General features: G+C 35.5%; 2 protein-coding genes across 2 annotated transcripts; both read right to left on the bottom strand.

The window, feature by feature from the left end:
• Window positions 1-2,161: 2,161 nt before the first annotated feature.
• On the bottom strand, window positions 2,162-2,869 carry LOC142620217 (LOB domain-containing protein 23-like). Its single transcript, XM_075793618.1, has 2 exons — window positions 2,717-2,869; window positions 2,162-2,485 (listed from the first exon to the last, which is right to left on the bottom strand). The coding sequence occupies exons 1-2, from the start codon at window positions 2,867-2,869 to the stop codon at window positions 2,162-2,164; spliced, it is 477 nt and encodes a 158-aa protein (XP_075649733.1).
• A 14,793-nt stretch (window positions 2,870-17,662) lies between these two features.
• Window positions 17,663-25,990, bottom strand: LOC142620218 (uncharacterized). Its single transcript, XM_075793620.1, has 8 exons — window positions 25,852-25,990; window positions 23,684-23,830; window positions 22,580-22,972; window positions 22,390-22,466; window positions 19,109-20,269; window positions 18,569-18,694; window positions 18,139-18,225; window positions 17,663-17,746 (listed from the first exon to the last, which is right to left on the bottom strand). Exons 1-8 carry the CDS (start codon window positions 25,988-25,990, stop codon window positions 17,663-17,665), a joined length of 2,214 nt encoding a protein of 737 aa, XP_075649735.1.
• Between the last annotated feature and the right edge of the window lie 422 nt (window positions 25,991-26,412).

Consider the following 26,412-nt stretch of genomic DNA (forward strand, 5'->3'; position numbering starts at 1 on the left):
ACCAAAAGAAAAAAAAAGTTGTCTCCAGTAATAACAAGTTTGGGCCTTACCAAAAAAATAAAATCTAATTAAGGTTTGAATTCCTAAAAAATCTCTATTCAGTATACAAAACGTGCTCTTTAAGCTCTTTATGCGAGAAACATACATGTTTTGCAAAATTTGAAAAAGAGTTGTAACTTTCAAGGCTCCCCAAAAAGTGCAACAATTGTCTTAAGCTAAAGTACATATTTGAAGCTTTTTCCTTAAAGCTATTTTCAACTTTGTATAATTTTTTTTCACAAAAATAATGCATTAACTAAAAAAAAAAAAAATCAATGGTTATTTTGCAATTTGACACCTAATGTCCCTAATATCACCAACTTTCTAAAATATAATTTACTTTCCCATTTCACTTCCGATATCACCCATCTCTCATCTTTTATGAAATTACAAAGTCTTCATTAGAAATTTCACAACATAATTCTCAAAAGCAAAACCACATCTCCAAAGTTGCCATACAAACCCAAAATCAAACAACAAAACTCTAAGAAATAACAAACAACCTAACACATCACACTACAAAAATTACTATCACTTTCCCATTTCACTTCCGATCTCACTCATCTCTCATTTTTAGGCTTGCTACATTAAGGTAAATTTTCATTGAACCCTAATTTAAAATTCATGAGGAACATGAGTTGATGCGTCATATGGAGTAAATATTGTTTTTAATTCCGTGGTGTATTTAATGTATGAGATGCATGTGTTCCCAACACCTTGGACTACTTTCTTGGAGAGAGAGAGATATTGTGGTAGGAAATTGGAGGGGGTTTCGGATAAAAATTGGCCATTAGTTAAATTCATTGTAATTCTGATATGAAAATAAGTTTTTATAAAATAAAATAGAAGCACTTTAGTAGCACATTTATGCCAAATATTTATAAAATACAAAACACTTTTGCTGTGTCATCTTCTGTCATTTCTTACTATTAAAAACAATATCTCAATTTGGATATCAAACAAGTGTGATAATTGTAAAATATTTGTTAATTGTAGTTTGTTTTTCGTTAATGAGCTTTTAAGTTAAGGATATCTATCGCAAAAGTGTTACAACTAAAACTCTACTTTTTCGGGGTGTGGGGGGTAAGGGTTAGGGTTTAAATCTTCAAAAGAGAGCTTTATACACATATATACATTTAAATTAGGCTAGAATAGAATTTTTTTTTTTTTAAAAAACTCTTCTTATTATAACAATATTAAATGGGCTCTTAAAGTTGAGTGGCCCTCGAATTTTTTTTTAGTAAACAGTAATACTTATTAGAACATATACAAAAATAGTAATATTAGTGTTTTAAACCGGGTTTATAATATATTATTTAACCAGAATACATTATAATACATTATTATTTTCATGTGTGTTCTAATAAGTATTATTGTTTACTAAAAAAAAAAAAAGAGATGTTTATCCCACATTGATTGTGCGTGTCTAGTGGCCCTCGACTATGATTAGCCCAATTAGGAGTAGTCTTTAATGAAAATAATTAGGTTTTAATCATACAAAAAGAGGTGAAGAAATGCTTGAGGTTAATGTTAGCAATGCTATAAATATATGGATAAAGTTTAGCCACAAAACTGGTTGTAGCCTTAGGTTACAACGTTACTCAATAAAATAAACATTACTACATATTTTGAAAATTTAACCATTGAATTACATGTTCTTTACTTTCTTAATACATGTGTCAAATTTACTATATGATCTATGAGTGTGTATTTTATGTCGATTGGATATTATTTACTATATGATCGATTAGCTTATATTTTATGCATAATTTTAAACTACAAAAATTTGCAATTTAAACAATTTATTAATGACATAGTTATGAATTTTTAATTTTCTAGAAATTTTGCAATATATATATATATATATATATTGAGTAAGGTTGTAGCTAAACTTTGTCTTAGATATATTTACCAAGATTATTACCATAGCAAAAAAAAAAAATAGTTCATAATAAAGGACGAAACATTTCTAGTTTTTTTTTTTTTTTTTTTTTTTTGAGTAATGAAACATTTCTAGTTAATATGCATTAAGTTGACTAAATAATGGAAAGAGAATGCGTTAATTGCATCGTGTTATTTGGCATAGAAATCTTCCACTTCATGCATTATTTGTAAAACAACACTAATTAAACCAAGATGTCTGAGTGGAAGGAAGGCCATAGGGCGACAGGTCAAGAGTATTAATTTGTTCCGGCAAAAAATTGTTGATGAAGTTGGAATTGGCTTCAAAATGCTGATCAACTTGGGGTTCTTCGACTTCTTGTGCATTAGAATTGAGGAAGGAAATCTCAGCTTGGATTTTAGCTACCTGGCTTTCTGCTCTGTTTATTTGTTGATGTAATTGAGAGATAATACCAACACAGCCATAAACGGGGTCTTGAAGTCGATATTGTGCCTCAAAATACATAGTATCCACTGCTTGAGATCGGAGATGGGATGGGAGTTGCTGAATTTGATTAAATAATAATGTCAAAACCGTGATGTTGTAAGAAATCCAAACATATAAAACGTAATGCATTGCAGATTATATATGCCCATGTTTAATACAACTTCTCTCCATGGATTTGTGTGTTTTATAAATCATAAATATTTTTCTTTTTTTGAGAAACAAATCATAAATATGTTAATTCATAGAAGTGTGTATTATCTATTTAATGATAAAGATAGTATTATTTACCTGGAGCATCTTTCCGACATTGCTAGCACCATAGATTCTGTGAACGCAAGAAAATCTTTGAGGATCATTTGGAGGAAAATAAGGAGAGAAAATGCAATCCGAAGGGCATCTTCTTCTCAAATACTTGCAAGCTGCACAACGACTAGAGATCATGGTCAAATCCAATAACAAAATCTAACCAAAAGATTTTCTCAATGTTTTCCTATGAAGAAGAAAATCTAATGGAGATTTTGGTGATTTGGATGTTCAAATATAGAGAAAAAAGTGAGTATTTGAACTAAAAGATTTGTTCTAGCTTTGGATAGATTTTCTAACGGCTAGATTTTTTTTTAAAGTTTGGAGATTTTAAAGGAAAGCTTCTGAGAATGGCAAGAGGAGACCAAGAATTGTGAATTTTGGTTCTCTCCACAATAGGCTGTTGACTAATTATCATGGATCCTCCATTTAAATAATATCAGCATTTGGTAAATAAATAAAAAACAAAAAATGGCAAGCTATATTTTGATTGAATCAATTACCAATTTTTAATTTTATATGGAAGATACGAAAGTGGGCTATGAGCTTCTGGGCTCGGCTTCTTTGATTTTTCAATCAATTTTATCAATTCTGTTTCTCTAATAATTAATCTGCCTTGGACATTAAACAAAAAAAGAAAAAAAAATCTGCCTTCCAATGTCCAATCTTTGGCACCAGCCAAGAATTCCCCATATCGTGGGTGTTCAGGACATTTTGAGCAACTGATTATTTATTGGGTCTATGTTATTTCCTGCTTCACACATACCAAATAATTATAGGAAGAATTTTTGTACAATAGTCCAAAGAGGACTAATAACCACTAAACCACATTTTGGGTTAGCGAGAATGTAATATAATATTTTGTGAAATTATTGTACTTTCACATTAACTAAAACTATTACTTGTGGGTTTCAGTTAACTTAATTGGTAAAATATGGTTATATAAGAGATCTGAAATTTAATCCCCGCCTACGCAAAAAACTTATTGGTGTTTTGGTCTGATGGTAAAGAGCTATCATCTATCATCAGGAACGGGGGCCATAGATTGAAATTTTCTCTCAAAAAAAAAAAAAAAAGCTATTACTTAGTAGTTTCTCAAAAAAAAAAAAAAAACTTTGTAAGATCACAATTCTAGTGAGAGATTTGCTTATTGGTTTGTAAACGATGAAGATGTGATAATGTTTATATATATATATATATATATATATATATATATATATATTGAAATAGTTGTTGTATACTTACATATAGTTGTCAGGAGCCCTGTAATTTAACTGATTGATACATTTTAGTGTTTCCAACAGAGATGTCTAGGGTTTAAATCTTCCTCTCCCCTAACAATCAAATCTAAAAAAAAAAAGAATAAAAGAATGAACCCATAACCAATGCAAGATATGTTATGCGTAGTGTCATTGAGTTTTCAATATTTGTTTCGGGATTAGAAATTTAAGTTTTTGTAGGCAAGTCATGCACCTTTCATTATCTATATAAAGATGTCTCAATTTCATTTGTTTCATTTTTAAGATTTTATTTTATTTTTTGCATCTAATAGTGTACAAATTTCCATATAATTTAAAATTTAAATAATATTGCAATTTATACACTTTTAAATATAAAATTTAATATAGTATGAACTATGAAATGAACTCATTTCAAATAGAGATTATCCTTTTCAATATTGAAAGGTCCTTTGTAATTCTTTGTTCATTTACTTGGAGTCAGTATCTCATTTTTTGTTTGTTTGTTGGCAAACGACGGTATTCAAATCTCTCTGAGAATCTAATTATTTACTTAGGTATATGCAATCTCCCGTCTTACACACACCAAGTTATTATAAGAAAAAATCCCTTAGAAGTAGCTCCAAGATGTTGGCAAGAGATTTCGGATCTAGAATCTTATGGATATTATGAGGCTTTACGAATCACTTAGCCAACCCCTAGGGTTTAGATGAAATTATTCAGTATACCAATTTCCTCTTACTAAAAGTGAGCCCCACATGTGGCACTTGCATTGTCGCACATGAGATCGACATTTATATGAGAGGGAGACATTGTGTAATACTATAGCATATAAAAGGACTAGAGACTTCGACTCTCTTTCCAAGAAATGGGTATCAGTTTTTCGTGAATGTGATGAACGTTGGAGGTGGGAGAGACATTGCTAACTTGTGGTTGAAGGGAAGTAAAACAAGTAGGATAAGAATGACCTATAATTGGAGAGCTTTTTATCATGGGAGGGGTGTAAGAAGACAATCCTTTTGAGAATAGGTGAGAGTTTTAAGCATGGCTCTAACTGTATCAACTAGGCAATCCTTTATGGTAAAAACCAGGACCAAATGATAGTAATTTAATCGCATTAACATAATTATTTACGTAGACACTTCATTTTGCAACAACCATTTGAACTCACTTACATTGCTATTTTCATCCCATTGCAAATCATCACCATATCACATCATAGGAATGAACTATAGTTTTTACTGTTTTCCATTGCATGATATAAATGTTGAAGTCATAACCCTCAAAATGACAGTTCATGCACCTTAATTGGACAACTAGATTAAAAGATATCAAAGAAACAGGTTTTAACGTTAATGTGCACTTGTATAAATCAAATCCTGACTACATGTGATTATGAACTCTTGATTTTAATTAGTCTATTTTTAGTCCAAATTAAATTAAATGATGTGTTATAACACTATTGGTTGACAATACAATTTACCATGGAGTTGCATGCACTAAATTAATCTAGTTGTTAAAGCATTAATGATACCCTTTATTTTGGGTGAAATTACTCTATTAAAGGGATGATTTGAAATTTTTGGAAGTTAGTTGGGGCTTATTTATGGTAAAGCAAAGTTAATTTTGGAGCAATTAATGATAATTGGGTTGAAACTGTTCTCCATGAAATGAATCCTGCTCACTATTTCGTGAATATCTCTTAGACTACTTCAAATTTTTTAGTGAGGTTAATTTTTATTGAAACTAGACATCCAGGATTTCAATTTGAGCACAAGGAATTGACCATTTTCATTAAGCAATGAGCAAAATATGATTTTTTGAAGTTAACCCTGCTAGTTGTTATGGGAAGAACCGAACTTTCAACCTTTTTACTTGCTCCCCAGTCCGCCCAAACTCTCAATTAATGCTCCTAATTCATAATTTTCTTTACCCCACATTGAAAAGCTCTCCTTCTAAACCCCACTGTATCCAATAAATATTCCTCTCTATTATCAATTCAAAGCACTCAAATTTCGTTATTTAGAGTTTTTCCTAGTTATAAATGTGTTTCCATGTTTTATATTTAAAATACTAGAATAACATATTCTAGATTAAGTTTTATCACATCACACGCATATTCACCATTTGTTTCAATTCTTTCAATTTATTGTTGCATACCTAGAATAGAGTTTCATTATGCTCTTGAATGTTTGTTTTAATCTTTGCAATCACATGTTCTTGGATATAAAAATTGATTGAATGATTTGATATGATCATTAGCCACCAAGTCTAGAAGACCAGTTTCACTGGCCAAGATGAGGGCTTAACTCCTTCCTATCTTGGAACCTAACCTCCAAATTAGATCAAGGGTTATAGATCAAGCCTTTTCCATGTAATTTTATCTTTGAAGAATTTAACTAGGATTTAAAACCATGTACTTTTGGCTTAGATTGTATTTAGGATCAAAGCCAAGTAATATTCAGTTACTACACAAATATGTACAATTTCAATTCATTAATAAAATTCAATTCATCAATAAAGATGAACTTTTTAATTCTTTTGGTTTTCTCATTTTTCAAATTAAATGAGTTGTGACTCAATGTAAAGCCCCTAATTTAGAAGGATGATAAAATGAGTAAATCTTTCACTTTTGAGAGATAATAATACAACTCCATCCATTAGTGTGAGTTATGCCAAACCATTCGAAAGGTTGGGGTGTTTCTCACAACTTCACATAAACAATAACTCTATAATTCTAAGTTTTTAAAATTTTTTTAATATGACCAGTTTTTTTTTTTTTTTTTTTTTTTGATACCAGAAAAACATTCATTCACCAAAAGGAAAGAGTACAAAAGGCCACCTGGCTCACAAAGCGGTGGGGTTTAGCCTAAATAGGTGGACAGGAAAACAAGTAGTAATGTAGGCCAAATCTACTACACGAGAGAGAACCAGTCTAGGAACACAAAAGAAAAGAGTGCTCAGTCCCTGTTGTTGTAGCTGGTTCAGGTCTGTAACGAGTGTATGCTCTTGCCAAGTTGGCTTCTTTGATCCATTGCAGATTTGTCCAAGACTTTTGCTGTTGCTGAGGATGATAACTTTGTTGAAACCAAGCTCATTTGCCTTGAAAATTGCTTCACCCACTGCATCCTGAAGCACCAGGTAGGGGTTTTCCTTCCTTTGCTGACTCCACTTGTAAATAGAACTCTACCTTCCATGCTCTTTGCTTCATACGCATACCCACTCCTCCAGGATCTTCTATTTTTATGAGCTGCTACCTTGATGATTATTTGCCACCTTTGATTTTGAGGTCTTTGATAAGAATGTTGAATTGACTTGCTAACTTGAGAGTGGTTGTTCTTGAAAGCATCCTGGTACCTGCACAAGAGAGATTGGGCAGTTAGAATCCCTTCCATGGGGTTAGGTGTATTTCCTTGATGTAGGACCAAGTTTGTATGATTCCACAAGGACCAAAGGGTGGTGAAGCAGGATTGAAGGAACATCATCTTGTTTTGCTCCAGAGGGTAAGAAGCAGTAAAGCAACTAGCTATCCAATGTCTGACAGAAGCATTTGCTAAATGTGAGGTTCTGATTCCCTGGGTGGAACCATGCCATACAGCTCTAGCAAAGGGGCATGTTAGAAACAGATGGTTAATGGTTTCATCATTGTCATCACATAAGAGGCATCTGGTGGGAGCTGCAATTCCCCTGCTGTTTAGGATTGAAAAAACAGGAATACTGTCATGAAGAAGCTTCCAGATAAAATTAAGGATTTTCATGGGCAATTTTACTTTCTAAACTAGCTTACAGACATACTGAGGGATACCAACGGGCCTCTCACTTGTTGTTATAGAGTTTTGGTCATGTTGTTGAATCATTTGGTAAGCCTTCTTGACCTTGTAGTCCCCAGATGGGGAGTGTCTCCATAGCAATTCATCTTTGTTTCCATCAGTCTTAGGCAGGGGGAGATGAAGGATTTCCATACACGGGATATGGGTAGAGTTTTTTAACCAATTCATATCTCCAAGTTTTTAAGTATGGGACAATTATGTCAGCCACAGTGCCATCTAGAAGATTATTCTCAACTAATGATTGTTCAGGACAATGGTACCAATCTGGATGGGTGAGGAGTATATGGTGACCATTACCTATCAACCAATTACCTTGGTGTAAGGCAGGGGGGGGGGGCGTGGGGTTTGGGGGTTAGCAATATTCTTCCAAGTAATGGTGAGGCTTGGGAATGTAGCTCTGTAGGTTTGAGTTAGGGAAGTATTTAGCTTTGAAGGTCTTGGCCATTAGGGAATACATCTAGGACAAATACATCTAATCCAAAATTAGGCTCTAACAGCTCACGTGCTAATGCTTTTATTATTTTTTAATTTTCTTGGTCACTTCTGATAGTCAATAGCACGAATTTCACCAAACCATACAAAACAATAAAATGACATAATTGCACTGCACCGCAAGTAACAATACACCGTATCGCAAATAACAGTGCACCGCACTGCATAATGTAGTGTAATTTGCGGTTTTATAATAAGAAAACCGCACAAACCGCACCGCACCGCACCACACCCTATATATATACATTAATATTTTTATTTTTTAATATTAAATAAATTATTAATAGTTTAATAATCCTATGTAAGTGCACAATTTGTACCCGGTCCAATCACTAGATGGACCCAGGCCCAAAGAGTCTTATACAATGAAATTTGTAGAGTATGAGTTTGAAACCTAGGTTAGGGATATTGGAGAGTTAATAAACAGGCTAAAATACCGCGATCTATGCAAATAATAGATGAATATGACAAAAAAAAACTCTCCTCAGACGTAAGCCGAGGACCACTTGTATTGCCTTTCTTTCTTTAAGCAAAAGATTACAATTGGTATTCAAGTCTTTCGTCCCCCCCATCTTCATACCTCTCCTGTCCTCTTATATCCCTCTTCTTCTTCTTCTTCTTCTTTTTCTTCCACGTGTAGCACATATTTTCCAAATAGATACTTGTCCTATCCACCACCTTCTTGAAGTCTTCAAATAATAGCTGGAAGGCTGAATATTACTGTTCAGAGGTCATTTCTAGATTAATGCGGCCAGGGAGGTAGGTGCAGGGCCTTTAATGCTGTGGTAACAGCTTTTTTCCTTTGATATTCTTCGCACGTTCTTCCTTCTAACGACTCCTTGGATCACTCCTTTATCTAACAGATCTTCCAGAATTTTGCCTCTAAATCCTTTAGCACGTCCCATGACCTTTACTGGGCCCGTCCGAGGAGATACTCCTCCTCGGACAACTCCTTCTCCCCTTATAGAATGGACTGGCCTGTGGGCCTCAAATGCTTTGCTTGAACAGACTTACACCACCAAATCGGGCCCAAGACCCAAATATATATATTTTTATTTTTTTATTTTTTTTTCCCTCACAATAGCCCCTCAAAACTTCATTTTTCTCCGCATCTGAGGAGAGAAATGGAGTTTTGACCTAACGGCAGAACTTCCACACGCTCTACGAATTGCCACATGTGTAAGGGTCACTTCGCTCCTTTTAAACTGTCCCTGACGCTTCGAAATCTGTAACACCCGCATTAATGGCCGTAAGTTACACTCTGTTCCCCACGTTCAATGGCGAGATTCGCATCTAACGGCTCGGGTTCCTCCTCAAAATTTGAGCGGGATAACTTTGATTTAAAGTTGCCTCCCACATGCCAAAACGCCTAGGAAAATGAATTGCAATCTACTCTCTCAGAAATCAATCAAATCCAAGATTTGCTCATTCTCTCTCCTTTCAAGAAGCTCGTGAAGAATCGTCTAGCTATTTGCCGTAAGTTCTCAATCTTCTTCATTCATTTCTTCTCGGCTTTTGTCCTCGGCCACCAATTACATCCTCTCTCTTCCCAAACATCCGTGGAAATTGATATCTTGATGGAACGAAGTATTAATTTCCACGAGGTATGTGATCCGAGGACCATGCATGACCAAATTTCTGTTTGATGTTTAGAAAAGCGAACTGAAATGTTAATTTTCCCAAAGTAGAAGGTCCGAGGACCCGACGTAACTAAGGTTCTGTTTAACACCCAACAAGATATCAATTTCCACGAGGTATGTGATCCGAGGACCATGCATGACCAAGTTTCTGTTTGATGTTTAGAACAGCGAATTGAAATGTTAATTTTTCCAAAGTAGAAGGTCCGAGGACCCGACGTAACTAAAGTTCTGTTTAACACCCAACAAGATATCAATTTCCACGAGGTATGTGATCCGAGGACCATGCATGACCAAGTTTTCATTTGATGTTTAGAAAAGCGAACTGAAATGTTAATTTTTCCAAAGTAGAAGGTCTGATGACCTGACGTAACTAAGGTTCTGTTTAACACCCAACAAGATATCAATTTCCACGAGGTATGTGATCCGAGGACTATGCATGACCAAGTTTTCGTTTGATGTTTAGAATTAAGTAAATCGAAATGTTACATAATGATAATTAAGCAACAAATGGCAAAATAGCTTTTCATTAATAGTAATACCTTCGTAGGTTATTTACATTCCAAGGGCATTATACAATTTTTTCATCTAAATCAGCTAAGCGATATGACCCTATGTCTGCTACAGAAGTAATTCGGTATGGTCCTTCCCAGGTTGGTGCTAACTTTCCCCACGTTGGATTCTTGGAAGTACCCATAACTTTCCTCAAGACCAAATCTCCAGGTGTAAGTGGCCTTAATTTCACATGCGCATCATATCGTTGTTTGAGCTTCTGCTGATAATAAGCCAATTGAACCATGGCGGCTTCTCGCCGTTCCTCAACCAGATCCAGGCTTTTCTCTAGCAAGCCATCGTTATTTCCAGGGCTGAAAGCACTCGTCCTTAACGTCGAAAACCTAAATTCCAAAGGTATCACCGCCTCAGCCCCGTAAGTCATGAAGAAGGGTGTTTCTCCTATAAATCTTCGCGGCGTAGTCCGATACGGCCATAAAACGTGTGACAATTCTTCTACCCATCTACCCTTTGCGTCGTCCAGCCTCTTCTTAAGTCCATTGACTATAACTTTGTTAACGGCCTCAGCTTGCCCATTTCCCTGAGGATAAGCGGGAGTGGAGTATCTATTTGCGATGCCCAAGTCATTACAATACTTCCTGAATGCTTTACTATCAAATTGCATGCCATTATCTGAAATAAGTTTGTGAGGTACCCCAAATCTAGTAATAATGTTCTTCCAGATAAATTTCTTGGTGTCCACATCCCTAATATTTGATAAAGGCTCAGCTTCAACCCATTTGGTGAAGTAATCAGTTCCCACGAGTAGCCACCTTTTGTTTCCCACAGCCCTCGAAAAATGCCCAACTATATCCAGTTCCCATTGAGCGAATGGCCAAGGACTAGACAGAGGATTAAGGACACCACCAGGCTAATGAATATTGGGAGCAAACCTCTGGAATTGGTCACATTTTCTCGCGTAGTCCTGAGCTTCTCTCTGCATATTGGGCCATCAATATCCCTGAGTCAGAGCTCTATGGGCTAAAGATCTCCCCTAGTGTGACTTCCACAAATCCCCTCGTGCAATTCTTCCAAAAGTGCCTCCGTTACTTCGGGGTATACACATAGCAAGTATGGTCCAGAAAAAGAGCGTTTATACAGCTTCTGATCCTCACACAACTAGAATCGAGGTGCCTTTCGATGAATTTTATCTGCTTTAGACTTCTCCTAGGGCAGAACATCGCTTTTTAGAAAAGAAACTACGGGGTCCATCCAGCTAGGTCCGAGCCTTATCAGATGAATACGGACAACACTTGCGGTGGTTAAAGTCGGTTTCAGCAAGTCTTCGAAAAGGATAATCCTAGGCAAACACTGAGCCGAAGACGTCGCCAAAGTGGCCAACGAGTTCACATGCGTGTTTCCACTTCTAGAAACATGCGTAAGGATGAAAGAATCAAACTTGGATTGTAAACATTTGACCTTAGTCAGGTATTCTTGCATTCTCGGATCCCTAACCTCTATGGTCCCCAGCACTTGGCCCACGACTAATTGAGAATCCGAGGACATATGAACTGACTTTCCCCCCATTCTCTGGACCATATCTATACCGACTAAGACAGCTTCGTACTCAACCTCGTTATTAGTGGCCGAGAATGCTAATCTCAATAACTTCTCAAAGGTAATTCCCTCAAGGGATACCACAACAAGTCCAACGCCTGATCCTCTCTGGTTTGCTGCCCCATCAACATACACTTTCCAAATTAGAGGCCCTTTGCATGTGACCATGCCAACTGATTTTTCATCCATGTGCAATTCCTTTGCAGTTTCTTCTAACGATGGTTCGGCGAACTCTGCCACCAAATCAACGAGGACCTGGCCCTTCATAGAGGTGCGCGGCATATATTTGATATCAAAAGGTTCTAGAATAGTTCCCTACTTGGCTACCCTCCCCGAGTAGTCAGCACCTCGCAATACTGACTTGAGAGGAAGCTAAGTCAAAACCACGACGGTGTGGGATTGGAAGTAATGAGGAAGCTTTCATGTAGCATGGACTACGGCCAGAATTGCCTTCTCCAAAGGCAGATAACGCACCTCAGCTTCACTCAAAGATTTGCTAACATAATAAACCGGTCTTTGTACTCCACCGTCGTCCCTTATCAGAACCAAGCTGACTGTATGGATAGCTATAGCTAGGTATGCAAACAAGATTTCATCGACCTCCGGCCGAGACATGATGGGTGGTCGGGAAAGATATTCCTTAAGTTGCTGAAAAGCTAAAGCGAACTCCTCAGACCATTGGAATCCTTTCCACTTATTCAACAATTGGAAAAAATGTCTACACCTATCAGCGGACCGAGAGATAAACCTGCTGAGAGCAGCAGTCATCCCGGTCAATTTCTGAACTTCCTTCTGATTCCGAGGTGGTTGTAAGTCCTGAATGACTCTGACTTGTGCCGGATTTACCTCTATTCCTCTATGAGTCACCATGTAGCCTAGGAACTTTCCAGAGCCCACCCCAAAAGAGCACTTAGAGGCGTTAAGGCACAGCTTATATTTCCTAAGTGTTTGAAAGATGTCATCCAAATCTTTCACATGCATAGGTACTGTCTTACTCTTCACTACCATATCATCCACATATACCTCAATAATCTTCCCAAGCTGCGACTCGAACATCCTGGTCATCATCCTTTGGTAAGTAGCCCCTGCATTTTTCAGACCGAATGACATCACTTTATAGTGATAATTTCTCGTAGGAGTAATAAAGGCAGTCTTCTCCTGATCACCCAACGCCAAAGGTATTTGATGGTAACCTTGGAATGCATCTAAAAAACTCATCCGAGGATGTCCAACCGTAGCATCCACCAGTTGATCGATGTGAGGCATCGAGAACGAGTCTTTTGGGCAGGCTTTGTTCAGGTCAGTAAAGTCCACACATACTCTCCACTTTCCGTTCTTCTTTTTTACTACGACAGTATGCGCCAACCATTCTAGGTAGAAAACTTCTTTAATAGCCCCAACCCTTTTGAGCTTGAGCACTTCCTCCTTAACGGCCTCGGCATGTTCTTTTAAAGAACGCCGAGGTGGTTGCCTCCTAGAAATAACGGCAGGATTGACGTTCAAATGATGGCAAATGAAAATTGGGTCAACCCCTGGAGCCTCGTAGGGATCCCATGCAAATACATCGATATTATTTTTCAAAAACGTCACTAATTCCATCTTCTCTTGATGTGGAAGCCGTATCCCAACCTGAAAGAACCTTTTAGGATCCTCATTTATAAGAAATCTTTCCAACTCTTCACACGTGGCCTCCTCTGCTGTCACCGCACCGGGCTCATCCAGAGTTGTTAATTGCTATAAGTTTTCCACAGCCGAGGTCGAGGATTCTAATTCGGCTTGATGCAGCACCGCAGCCGATATGCATTGCCTTTCTACTGATTGGCTCCCAAGAATTTCTTCAATCAATCCACTCGAGGGAAACTTCACTTTAACATGTAAAGTCGAAGAGATAGCACCCAAAGCATGTAGCCAAGGCCTTGCGACGATGGCCGTGTATGGGGAATATGCGTCAACCACAATGAAATCTACATCAACTATTTCCGGGCCCGACTGTACGGGCAAACGAATTTGACCCTTTGGTATGATAGCCTTCCCTTCAAAGCTTATTAACGACGAATCATAGGGAGTGAGATCTTCCAGCTCTAACTTAAGCCCTCTGAATAAGTCAGGGTACATAATATCCACACCACTACCCTGATCAACTATCACTCTCCTAACGTCATAATTCCCTATCCTCAACGTGACCATCAGGGCATCGTCATGTGGTTGAATGACCCTAACTTTATCCTCATCAGAGAATCCCAAAATGGGCGTACTCCCTTTGATCCTCTTCAGCCTCGAGCCATACTCCTCGGTCTGGGAATGTGACACCGCCATCACCTTTGTAGGACAGGAACCAGTTCTGCTAGGTGCAGCGAAGATGACATTAATTGTTCCTAAGGGCAGCCGAGATGGGTTGTTGTTCTGATTATTTGAACCCAAATGATTTCCTTGTCCGTTGGGTTGATATAAGTGTTGCTTCAATTTTCCCTCACTAACAAGCTGCTCTAAATGGTTCCAAAGTGTCCGACAATTCTCGGTAGTATGACATACATCCTGATGATACTAGTAAAAAAGGTTCTAATTGCGTTTCGCAGGGTCCCCCGCCATCTTACTAGGCCATTTGAAATAGGGTTCCTTGCGGACTTTCTCCAGCAATTGGTGCACCGGTTCTCGGAATACGGTATTAACTACTTGAGGATAGGCTGAACCAGATTGCCCTGAGAAATCTCTCATCGGCTTATTGTTATGGTGCCTATCCGACCTGAAATCCTTCCTCTCCTGAGGAATAACCTTCGCCTTACCCTTACCTTATTGTTGGTCTTCCTCAACCCTTTCATAATCATCAATGAGATCCATGAGCCGACGTACACTCCGCACAGGCTTTTTAGTCAGAGATTTCCTTAAGTCATGATCAGTAGGGAGGCCCACCTTAAAAGTGTTAATCGCCACCTCGTCAAAATCGCCATCGATTTCATTAAACATCTCCCAGTATCTGTCAGATTATGTTTTCAAAGTCTCACCCTCCCTCATGGCCATGGATAACAATGAGTCCAAAGGCCGAGGGACTCTACTGCATGTGATGAATCGAGACGCGAATGCCCTAGTGAGTTGCATGAAAAAATCAACTAACCCCGACTTTAGTCCGTTAAACCATCTCATAGCAACAGGTTCCAGGCTAGAGGGAAAGACTTTGCACATAAAGGTTTCGTTCTAAGAATGTACCGCCATCCTCTGATTAAAATGGCTCACGTGTTCGACTGGGTCTATCCTGCCATTATAGATGGTGAAGGTGAGTTGGGTGAACCGCTGTGGGAGTCTTCCCTTCTCAATCCTGGGTGAGAAGGATGACTTGGAGAGTTGGTGCAACGCCCGGCTCATAGCATCGTTTTCTAAGCCCCTAGAGGGAAACTTCTTATGCTTACGACCTGAAAGCTCGTCCTTCTCGTAAGAGAAGGTTTTGCTAGGGGGAGTCCTGGACCTTGGACTATAACTGCTTCCCTTGGACCCCCTAGAGGAAGGATCGGAAGGAGGTGAAGCCCGCCTTCGTCTGACACGGCGTAGTTTTTTCTTAAGGTGGTCAATCTCCCTCTGCATGGCCTTGACATCATCCTCATGGGTGGCCTTGCTTCCACTACGCGAATGGCTTGCATCAGGGTGTACTGTATGCACACTTCCCTCTCGATCCCTCCGACGCTCAAGATGCTCAAAATGATCTTCACGCTGGGACCTCTGAGACTCTGCATGATATGAACTTAAGCCTGCCATGATGTTCCAATTCCTTCAACACTAGATTCCCACAGACGGCGCCAATTGTAAGTGCACAATTTGTACCCGATCCAATCACTAGATGGACCCAGGCCCAAAGAGTCTTATACAATGAAATTTGTAGAGTATGGGTTTGAAATCTAGGTTAGGGATATTGGAGAGTTAATAAACAGGCTAAAATCCCGCAATCTATGCAAATAGTAGATGAATATGACAAAAAAAAACTCTTCTCGAACGTAAGCCGAGAACCACTTGTATTGCCTTTCTTTCTTTAAGCAAAATATTACAATTAGTGTTCAAGTCTTTCGTCCCCCCCCCCCACCCCATCTTCATACCTCTCCTGTCCTCTTATATCCCTCTTCTTCTTCTTCTTTTTTCTTCCACGTATAGCACAGATTTTCCAAATAGATACTTGTCCCATCCACCACCTTCTTGAAGTCTTCAAATAATAGCTGGAAGGCTGAATATTACTGTTCAGATGTCATTTCTCCATTAATGCGGCCAGAGAGGTAGGTGCAGGGTCTTTAATGCGGTGGTAGCAGCTTTTTTTCTCTGATATTCTTCGCACTTTCTTCCTTCTAACGACTACTTGGATCACACCTTTATCCAACAGATCTTCCAGAATTCTGCCTCTAAATCCTTTAGCACGTTCCATGGCCTTTAGTGGGCCCGTCCGAGGAGATACTCCTCCTCGGACAACTCCTTCTCCCCTTATAGAATGGACTGGCCTGTGTGCCTCGAATGCTTTGCTTGAACAGACTTACACCACCAAATCGGGCCCAAGGCCTAAATATATATATTTTTTATTTATTTTTCCCTCACACCCTATTTTTCAAAAAAAAAAAAAAAGGTTTAATAACCCTAGCAAGTGTTAATTAAGAAAGCTAGCCCAAAATAAAGAAAAACTAGCTCAATAATTTAAAACTTGCCCCAAAACAAATGGAAAAATCAATTTTGGGCTAGACAGAAAAAACCCAAAACTTGAAAAATATACTGGCTTCAAATGTTCAAACTGCATCTTATATACTGCAACACACATGTGACTACAAAAAAAAAGTGCGGTGCGGTTATGGTTTTAGTTAAACTCTAAAATGCACCGCACTGCACACACACACACACACACACACACATATATATATATATAAATTACTGTAAAAATGAGGTGTAGTGCAGTTATAGTTTTGGCGAAATCATACTGCTAAATGCAGTGCTAAAAATAGCTTAAAACCACACTGCACTGCAAAAACCCTTAAACAATAATGTACGAAGTAATTTCTCCATAAATAAAACCCACTTTTATAGATGAGAGTGTAGTACAACTCAATAATTTTATTAAAAAAGCAATACTGGATACATAATCAATTCTTAGCAATTAAATAGAGATAGCAAACACTTATTTCAAGCTAGATATATTTTTTGCGAAACTTCTAGCTTGATACCAAGTTTCACGGTTAAGATATACACAGATAACCATATAGAAAAGTCTTATAATAAAATTACGACAAACTAAAATAAGTTCACATTCATAGTCATATGTCCCAGGCGTTTCCATAGTAAAATTACTACGAGGCCATGAACAAGTTCAAAATGAAACCACAATTATACCATGTCATAACAATATAGTTAAACATAATTAATGCATAGAGATAATAAAGTTTCTTCGCAACTGGATTGGATCATCAGAACTTTCTCACTCTAGCAGCTCCAGGTTGGGGCTAAGACTAAACAAGGAGTCAATGAAGTCGTCCTCCCATCCCTTACAAAAAAATCAAACCCAAAATTTTCATTAGAAAAAGTAAAGAGATTTTGAAACTTAAAAAAAAAAAAAAAAAAAAAAATTAGCATATTCATTAGGGATAAAATTAGAGTTCTTTAAGATCATGCCTGGCTTTCCAACGGGGTATTAACATTATTCTCCACCTGACTCATGCCATAGAGATCATTTGAGCTCATGAGTTGTTGCTGTACACATTATAACAAAAGGGTTACGAACTTAATTATGATGAGGCAAAAATGATTGTATCAAAGCAGTGGCGAGTCCAGACTATTTTCTTAGGAGGGCTAATGTGTAAAAGTTAGCATATATGCTTTTACTTTTTCATAGAAATTGCAAGAATGAGGAATGATTTTTTCAAAACCTAGGCCAGTGTGTCGAAGAAATGTTAAGGAACATCAATGTTTTCATTACTTCATTGAGAAGCTCTTAAACTATGGGTCTGATTCAAAAAATTATAAAAAATAGTTTAGAGGTATATGAACTCAAAAGTAATTTCCTCTAATATTAGGGTTTGTGTAGACTTATTGTACGTAAGATATTATAGAATGCTTAAAATAAAAAGAAAAGCTGAGTTTGCCTGGTTGAGGTTTTGATCAGGGCTCTCCACCGAAATAAACATGTCGACATCAAAGTCCAAGTCCACTAGTTGTTCACCGCCTTGATTCTGAACACAGTGATAATAAATTTGGCGTCAAGAATTATCATATATAATGACTATGACAATGCAAACAATAAAATTTCTGGGTTGAAATTTTGAATATTGTCAATGGCTACTAATTCTTGTGATTATTTGAGGTTTTTGTGAGAAAAAAAAAAAAAAATACAAAAACAAGCAAGTAGCGAACAAGAAAATTAACCTATGAACAAGTTGGCTTCTGATATATGCGAATTATAAAATCTTCTTGCACTTGTATATTGGAGAGGGAAACTAGATCAAGTACTACAAGAATAATTTAGATGTATTTATCATAAAGCAAAATCAATACTGAAATGCATTAGACATATACCTGGCTAAAGGCTGGTTCACTTAAAGGTGGATTCTCTTCAAGACTGGATGAACCAGATAGTTCAAGAATTTGGAGTTCATTCACAAGAGGATCCTCATCAAAAGGTTCTTCTTCCACACCTTGTTGCTACATACAAAGTAAAACATGCAGTGGTTTTTGATGAAGCAATTAAGTATATATGTAGACACATACAAAATTACTTGTCACCAATTAAAAAAAATAATTCAAAATTCAAAATATTTATTTCTTATATCATTTAAATGACATCAATTACATTCTTATCACATTAATTTTTGAGTTGTTTATAGTAAAATTTGTAATATTTTTTTAGTGTTTCATAAATTTGTTCATAACCATTGAAATGATATGTTGTTAATGATAAATAATAAAGTGATATCAATAGTAAGCTCATATGAAATTCAATAATAATTGGTTACCTAAATAAGTTCAAAAACAACTGTCTTACATATGAACCACTATAAACATAAAAATCAAACTCAAAGTAACTTTTTGCTAAAAGATTTTTTTTTTCTAACACACCTGAGAAGGAGGTTGGTTGTAGGTTTCCTCCAAGAAAAGCTCATTGAGATCATCCTCCCCTAAGTTTGGCATGAGAGAAATGGCATTCAGCAGATCATCATAGGAATAGTCATTTTCTCCTCCATTCACAAGATTGGGTTGTTGCTGTGACTTTGTTTGAAATATTGGCAAAGCATTTTCTTGTTGATTGACATTGTTAAACCATGGTAGCAATTGGTTTGCATTCTCAAACCCAGCGGAAGAAGACTCTCCTTGTTCCATGTATTTACCAAAAGTTCCATTCCCCATTGTTGCAAGACCGATGTTGTCATTGTGCCCATTCAACATTCCATAGCCACTGCAAGGACCATTTGATGTCCCATTGTCATTGAAACTCTTTTCATTTGTTCCAATTATCTCTCTCCCATTAGTTATTTGGATTCCAGCATTAACACCATTGTTATTGCCAAAATTTGGAGCTGCATTAGAACTGTTGAGGGACCCCATATTGTTCTTAGTTTCTGGAATATAACTAGGGTGGAGAATTCCAGGTGTGTAAAAGTTGTAGTTCAACATGGAATCGTTTAGAATATGAGGCCTAATTGGTTGAGCTTCTTGTGGGTATGTGTCATTACAATTTGAAGTATTCACTAGACCATCAGTAGCATTATTCTTAGGACCACATGTCATATCTCCCAGCAATGGAAAATTCAATCCAACATTGTTAGCAAAAACTGGACGATTTGCATGATAAAGAGGAGGACTATTTATGTTTCCAAACAATGGCTGCTGAAGATCGTTTGATGAGCGCCATTGCTCTTGTCCTAGTTGAGGCACAAAGTTGGAACTTGAAGAATTATGCTTAACGGGAAGATGTGCAGGGCCTATGTTGAAAGCATTGAAGGAATCCCCATACCCAAACTGAGCTCCACTTGAAGATGCCCTATTAGAAGGGATACCACCAAGGACAGCACCATTAAGTGTCGTAAAATTACCTCCAAATCCTGGTTGGAACATAGATGTTCTCCTTTGTTGATGTTCTGGGAATTGGGGATAGTTTTGTTGGAAATTTTTGAATATGAGTGATGGAGGAAGACCAGAGGCAAAGTTTGATCTCATAGATAAGCCCTTTGAGGTGTAAAGACCTCTTTCCGCGACTTTCTTTAGGAATAAACGATACTTCTGCAATATTCATATGCATAAATATGAGAAATTATAATGATTAAGGAACAATTAACATAATTGTGCAAGTATGTTTTCATTGAAAAACAATAATGATTCATAACGACTTAAGACTCCAATTCAAAAGTGTACCTTACTTCTTTCAATAATGGTAGAACAGTTTCCATCATTGGCAAAAGCGGTGGCATAAAGTCTAAAATTATTGTTAGGGTCTAAGGTACTCTAATGTTTTTAGTGTGTAAACTAATACATGTATAAAATAAAATAAAATAAAATCTTATCAATCTTTATAAACGAATGGATATGTTCATATTATTATTATTATTATTACTACTACTTATACCCACTTGATAAGTGGTGCATTTCTTATTAGGTACAAATTTATATTGTTTAGAGCAATTGAGATAAACTTTGTTCAATTGGAGATACGTGAACTTCGCAACAAAACATATTTCAAAGAGTTATATCATCTATATACTTGCAAACAAAAAATTTATTATTTTATGAACATCAATTAGTTCATTGTATATGCACTATTTTATAGTATTTATTGTGTTTCTATTTGTTAAAAATATGATGTTAGATGATTAAATTCATTGTTTTTCAAAAATTTTGAGACAATCAGTTATTTAATGTGGTAACAAAGCAGGAGATCCTAAGTTCAATTTTTATCTCCTCCATTCTACTTTTCATTTAAAATCTCACGTATCGAGCCTCACCTATTATAAAGGAATTTGAGTCCACATGTGAGGAGTGTTAGAACTTAGAAATATGTGATTAAATGATTAAATTTACCATTTTCTAATTACTTAAACTTTTGAATAAATAAATAATTTAACACTATTCCCTGTGTGAAACTATGAATACTAATTCGTTTTTTTTGTAAATGTTTTTTTTTTTCGAATAAGAATCGGAATTATATAAATGTTGTTTCTGAATAAGTATCTACTTTATGATGTTTACGCCAGCAAAATTGTATGATATTATTAACGAAATTTAAACAATTTTTTAGTATTCTTTTTGAGAAACAAATTAACTTCTAAATACACACACTTTAATATTTAATTACACTATTTGAAGCCCAAGTAAAATAAAACACACATAGATGTAATGCAAACAAAAAATCAAGGATTTTTCCTGATGGTTCCCCTGTATGGCATCCGTAGGGGGTTTTTCTTTTTCTTTTTCTTTTTCTTTTCTTATAAAAAAACTACACTTGTTTAGAATGCAAAATTTTCACTTAATTTTAAGAATTTGAGTTTATTCTCATTCAATTCAACGTCTATTTTCAATACAAAAAAAAAAAATCAACATCTATTTGTGGGTGGCATTTTTTAAGAAGTTTTTTTTTTTTTTTTTTGAGACAAAACTTTTTCCCCCATTTATTTTTCTTTCTCTTTGGAGGTGAAGTTATAAGGATGAAGAAATTAATATTTTAATAAATTGATGATTTCAAAAATCATAATTATTTAATTGAAAAAAAAATTGATAGGATTTGATGAATTGCATACAGACTACCCTAAAAATCCAATTAGATCTTGATCCCTTATTTGCTTTCCGCATTATCTACAAAAAAAAAAAGAATTATCTCTAATTTAAGGAGTATAAAGCCTAAAGTGCTTTTGGAAATAAAGACATGAGATTTTATCTTGGACATATTATCTGAAAATAAATGGTCCTATACAATCTAATTGTCAGTTTCGAACATCTCAACACCTAATTGGACGTCTTTAGAACCATCCTTTTGCAACTTTCATTTATGATATTTAAGTTTTTAATGGTTTAAGTTGTCAAATTTCTAGGTAAGAGTTTTGTAACTTAATTGACATTTTCTCATATACAAAATGTTTAAAGTTCAAAGAAAAAGAAAAAAAATGTTTAAACTGTGAAAGGTTAACAACATATTGTAATTATCTAAAAAATAGGTTATCAATTGTCTATGTTCAATAACTGAATGTACGAGATGCTCAATTGTACAAGTTTTATAATTAAATTCTAACAAATGACATTTGAAAAATTAAATAAATTTTGATCTTTTTTATTTGCTTCGATTTTAACAACCAAAACCTAAGCTTAGCCAAAAAGGATATATTAATAAAAAATTTAACGTAGAACCAAACCTGTAAATGACTGGCGACATTCTCTCTAGTTAAGCCCCGCACATTCATGATCTCGAGAATCCTCTTAGGCACAGCCTCTGAAAGAATCAAAATTAGAAAGATAAACATTAGAAATACTAACATAATATAGAAATTGCAACTGAAAACTAAGCATAAACAAAGAGTTTGTAATTAGCAAGAGATCTCTTACTATCCAAGCCTATATGCTTTATGGCTTCCAAGAATCGGTTGTGAAGTGAGGTTGTCCAAACCACCTTTGGCCTTTTACGGGCTCCACGACTCTTTTGATTCCCATCTTCCTTTCCTTTTTTTGGGGCACCCTTTCTCTTGGAATCCTTTTTATCTTGTTTTTCTTGATTCACAGATGATGCTGCAGATTGTTTATTTTCGCAAGAAACAACCGATGATTTAGCTGGAATGTTTTTGACGTCTTCGATAACAACAGATTTGCCTCTTTTAGCTGCAACAGCATACTGCCATAAATTTTTGAGGTCTTCTGGGCTTACTGGTTTTACCATATAGAAAGCAGCTCCACCCTCTAAACTCTTCAACATGGCATTCTCTCCATCATCAGCGGACATCACTGCATTACAGGGAACAAATACATTAGGAAACAAAATTATGTTATAAGATGAAATAATACTAAGTTTAGTGAAAGGTTTTTTTATTATTTTGTTTGGGTGTGTGCATGTGTACAAAAACTTGAAATGCATAGTCTTTAAAACAATAAAATAAACATTACTATATATTTTGAAAATCTAATATTTAGATTGCATATTCTTTACCCTCTCAATACATATGTCAAATTTTGTGGCAATCGAATATTATTTACTATATGATCTATAAGCTTATATTTATTCACAATTTTAAACTATAAAAACTTGCAATTTAAATAATTTATTGATAACATAGCTATTGATTTTTTAGAAATTTTGCAAGCATAGATGATATAAGAAGAATATATAATCCAATTGTGGTTTTGTTAAAACTCACCTCTAATATTGAGTAAGGTTGTAACCTTAAGTTACAATAAATTTTGTAACTAAATTTTTTCCTTTCAAAAAATGATGAGAAAATATGGTGCTTAATGCATTTATCCTTATGTATAACAAAAGCCTATTAAACTATGTAGACAAAATTGTGTTATACCGTGAATAATCAAACACTTAGTGGAACATTTTATAGATGAAATCAGTGGCTTGTTATTTAAGCAAACAAAACCATAACTAGTGAATTATTATTATTATTTTTTAATGTCAAACAATTAAAATCATTGATGTAAAATGGCACTCACTAATCACAGGCAGCTTGAATTCTTCTTCGACTTGCTTTTGCAATTCAAGCCCATTCATTACAGGCATATGCAGATCTGTAATAACAAGGTCGAATTTTTGCATCCGGAGGGTAGCCAAAGCATCCAGTGGGTTTCTAACAGCCACAACTAAAGTAATAGCAACAAAGTTATTAGTTTATAAAGGAATTGCTGTAGAAAGGAAATATCGAAACCTTTTTCCTACTAAGTACTAATTAAACAAAAGTGATTTCACATATATAGCATTTCACATCTAAGATCTAATTTTAAATACTTGGTTGAAGAATGTTAAATTAATTGACAGAAGGAAATTTGATCATTAAAATGCAATATAACAATCGTTCCACAAAATTGACAAAAAGAAATGTTTATTACGTGTATGTTTGGATACACGTTTTCTCTTTCGCGTTTGCGTCCCATGCGTTTTGTGTGGGTCCCATGTATTGTTCACAAGACTCGCAAACTTTTTTTTTTTTTTTCAAAAAAACAACTTTTAAACTAGATCACACGGCACTATTCACATATTTAAAAATTATTTTGCTACATTGTTTTTAATTTTAAGCAATAAGCGGTATATAAACATACTTTACATGTAAAAAAGAATAAAGTAAGGCTGTTTATGGATCGGGTTTGTACCCAACTTGCAATCGATCAGATCAAATTGGGTGGGGAGTTCCTAGACCCGCAACTAACCAGTAAGAGTGTCTGGTTTCACAAGTCGGGTCTCCTTTGGGTGGCAATCGGTTTCAGGTGAAACTTAAAACCGTCGAAAATCGAGGAGATCTAACCAAATTCGGCCAAGATCTAGTGAGATCTAACCGAATCTAGTGGAGATCTCATTGAATCCAGTGAGATTTCTGCTAAATCATGCAAAGAACTTGCCGGATCTAGTGTATTTCTGCCGGTCTAGCTATGTTGCTTGCCAAAATCCATCAAAAAGTAAGCTGAAAAAAGTTGCTAGAATGCTTGAAAAATTGCCGAAATGGACATATTTTGGGCGGGTCAGGTTTCACGGGTTTTGAAAGAGGAGACCCGCAACTAACCCGCTAGGGATTTAGGGAGGTCAAGACCTATGTCTGATCGCCGAAGCAGTTGGATTGGGTGACATCGAGTTGAGTACAGTCGGGTGGGTTGGACACCCCTAGAATAGAGTATATACCTAGATCTAGTAAATCTTGGGAAAGGATTAGAGGCATGTATAGTCTCTTGGTAAGAAAATAATATTATAGATTTCAATCATTTATGTCATGGATTATATATTAAAAAAAATTTGTAGTACACAAGCAAGAACTTTGAGCCAATGAAAAAGTAAATACGATCAAAACATAATAGTTTGAGAGAATAAGATTATAAAATTTCAATTTGTAATATATGTGAACAAAAATTAAATCTATTATATGTGCAATAGATGAAGACACTAATTATGCCACATTTTTTTTTCTACCAAAAAAAAAAACAAAATAATTATGCCACATTTTTCACTAAACTATTTCTCATAGTGAAATGTAGACAAATGGAAGAAATACCTAAAAAATAAAGTGAAAGAACATGCATGCATAACAAATTAATGACGATAAGGAAATTCGTGGAACATAATACTAACAATATAAGGAAAGGATTCAAAGCAATCGTGTCAAGAAAGAACATTAAAACAAGTTTCCGTGTTTTAGTAGAAAGCCAAGTATGTTAACTTAAATTCTCCCTTCAATCTTCTCAACAAAAAAAAAATCTCCCTTCAATTTCTTACAGACAATGAAAACGAAGAAATCTTTACACAAAGCCTTACCAAATTAGTGTGATATGAGATCCAAAATCACAATACTAGAAAACAAGTGTGAGATCTATTTTAAAGGGAAAAATTATTTGATTGGAAAAATTAAAATAAAAAATCATATTTGTTGGAAATTAATGAAATTCACAACTTTATAGGCAGAAGAATTTTAATCGTCTGTGTATGTAGTTCAAAAGTTATTAGTCCCGAAACACATAAATGAAATAAAAATGGCTGGAATGAAAGTGTTCCAACAGAATGAATATTATAAAACATGTATATAAAGGCATGCCAAAACCCTAACCATGCAATTATCTGTGAATTAAACAAGAAGTTAAATTCAAAGAGATTAAAGTCTTTAAACAAAAGAAAAAAGTACCATCATATTTCCATGTTCTAAGCATCGCAGAAACAATGGCAAGAGATGTAGTATCATCATCTACAACCAATATATGGATATCGACAACGGAGGTTTTGTTTTTGAAAGATTGGTCTACTCTAACTCTCTCACTAGCCATGGTCATGATCAATATACTATGAATTTTTTTTAATGAGAATATATACTATGAATTTGGGGAGAGAGGGGGATATATTTATAGTAGAAGGTGCTAATAGAATCAGAAAAGGACGCAAGGAATGTGCAACACTTGGCAAATGACTACTCTTTTAGTGATAGATGGAAGGAGAGAGCTTTATAACAATTTTTTTTTATTATCTCTAGATAAATGTATGTCATTTCTATCAAATTCTGAAGGAGGCATACATGCATCACCCCCTGAATTTTACTACTAATTAAATTAAAAAATCTAGCCCAACATAAATATTCAATGCTATTCAGCTAAAATAGGAGGTTTTAACATAGAGCCTTTCTAAAGAAGATTTCGCAATCTTTCATTTAAGTTGCCTCAAATAGATGGTGTTTAGTTATGTCCATATTGAT

Source organism: Castanea sativa, chromosome 12, assembly GCF_040712315.1.
Source record: "Castanea sativa cultivar Marrone di Chiusa Pesio chromosome 12, ASM4071231v1".
Classification (NCBI taxonomy): Eukaryota; Viridiplantae; Streptophyta; class Magnoliopsida; order Fagales; family Fagaceae; genus Castanea; species Castanea sativa.

Coding starts and splice junctions, on each gene's coding strand:
- LOC142620218 (XM_075793620.1), bottom strand. CDS start 25,990: ATGGCTAGTGAGAGAGTTAGAGTAGACCAATCTTTCAAAAACAAAACC. Junction 22,973..23,683: donor ATTCAAGCTGCCTGTGATTA/GTGAGTGCCATT, acceptor CCTGTAATGCAG/TGATGTCCGCTGATGATGGA. Junction 22,467..22,579: donor AAAGCATATAGGCTTGGATA/GTAAGAGATCTC, acceptor TGATTCTTTCAG/AGGCTGTGCCTAAGAGGATT.
- LOC142620217 (XM_075793618.1), bottom strand. CDS start 2,869: ATGATCTCTAGTCGTTGTGCAGCTTGCAAGTATTTGAGAAGAAGATGC. Junction 2,486..2,716: donor ATGTCGGAAAGATGCTCCAG/GTAAATAATACT, acceptor AATCAAATTCAG/CAACTCCCATCCCATCTCCG.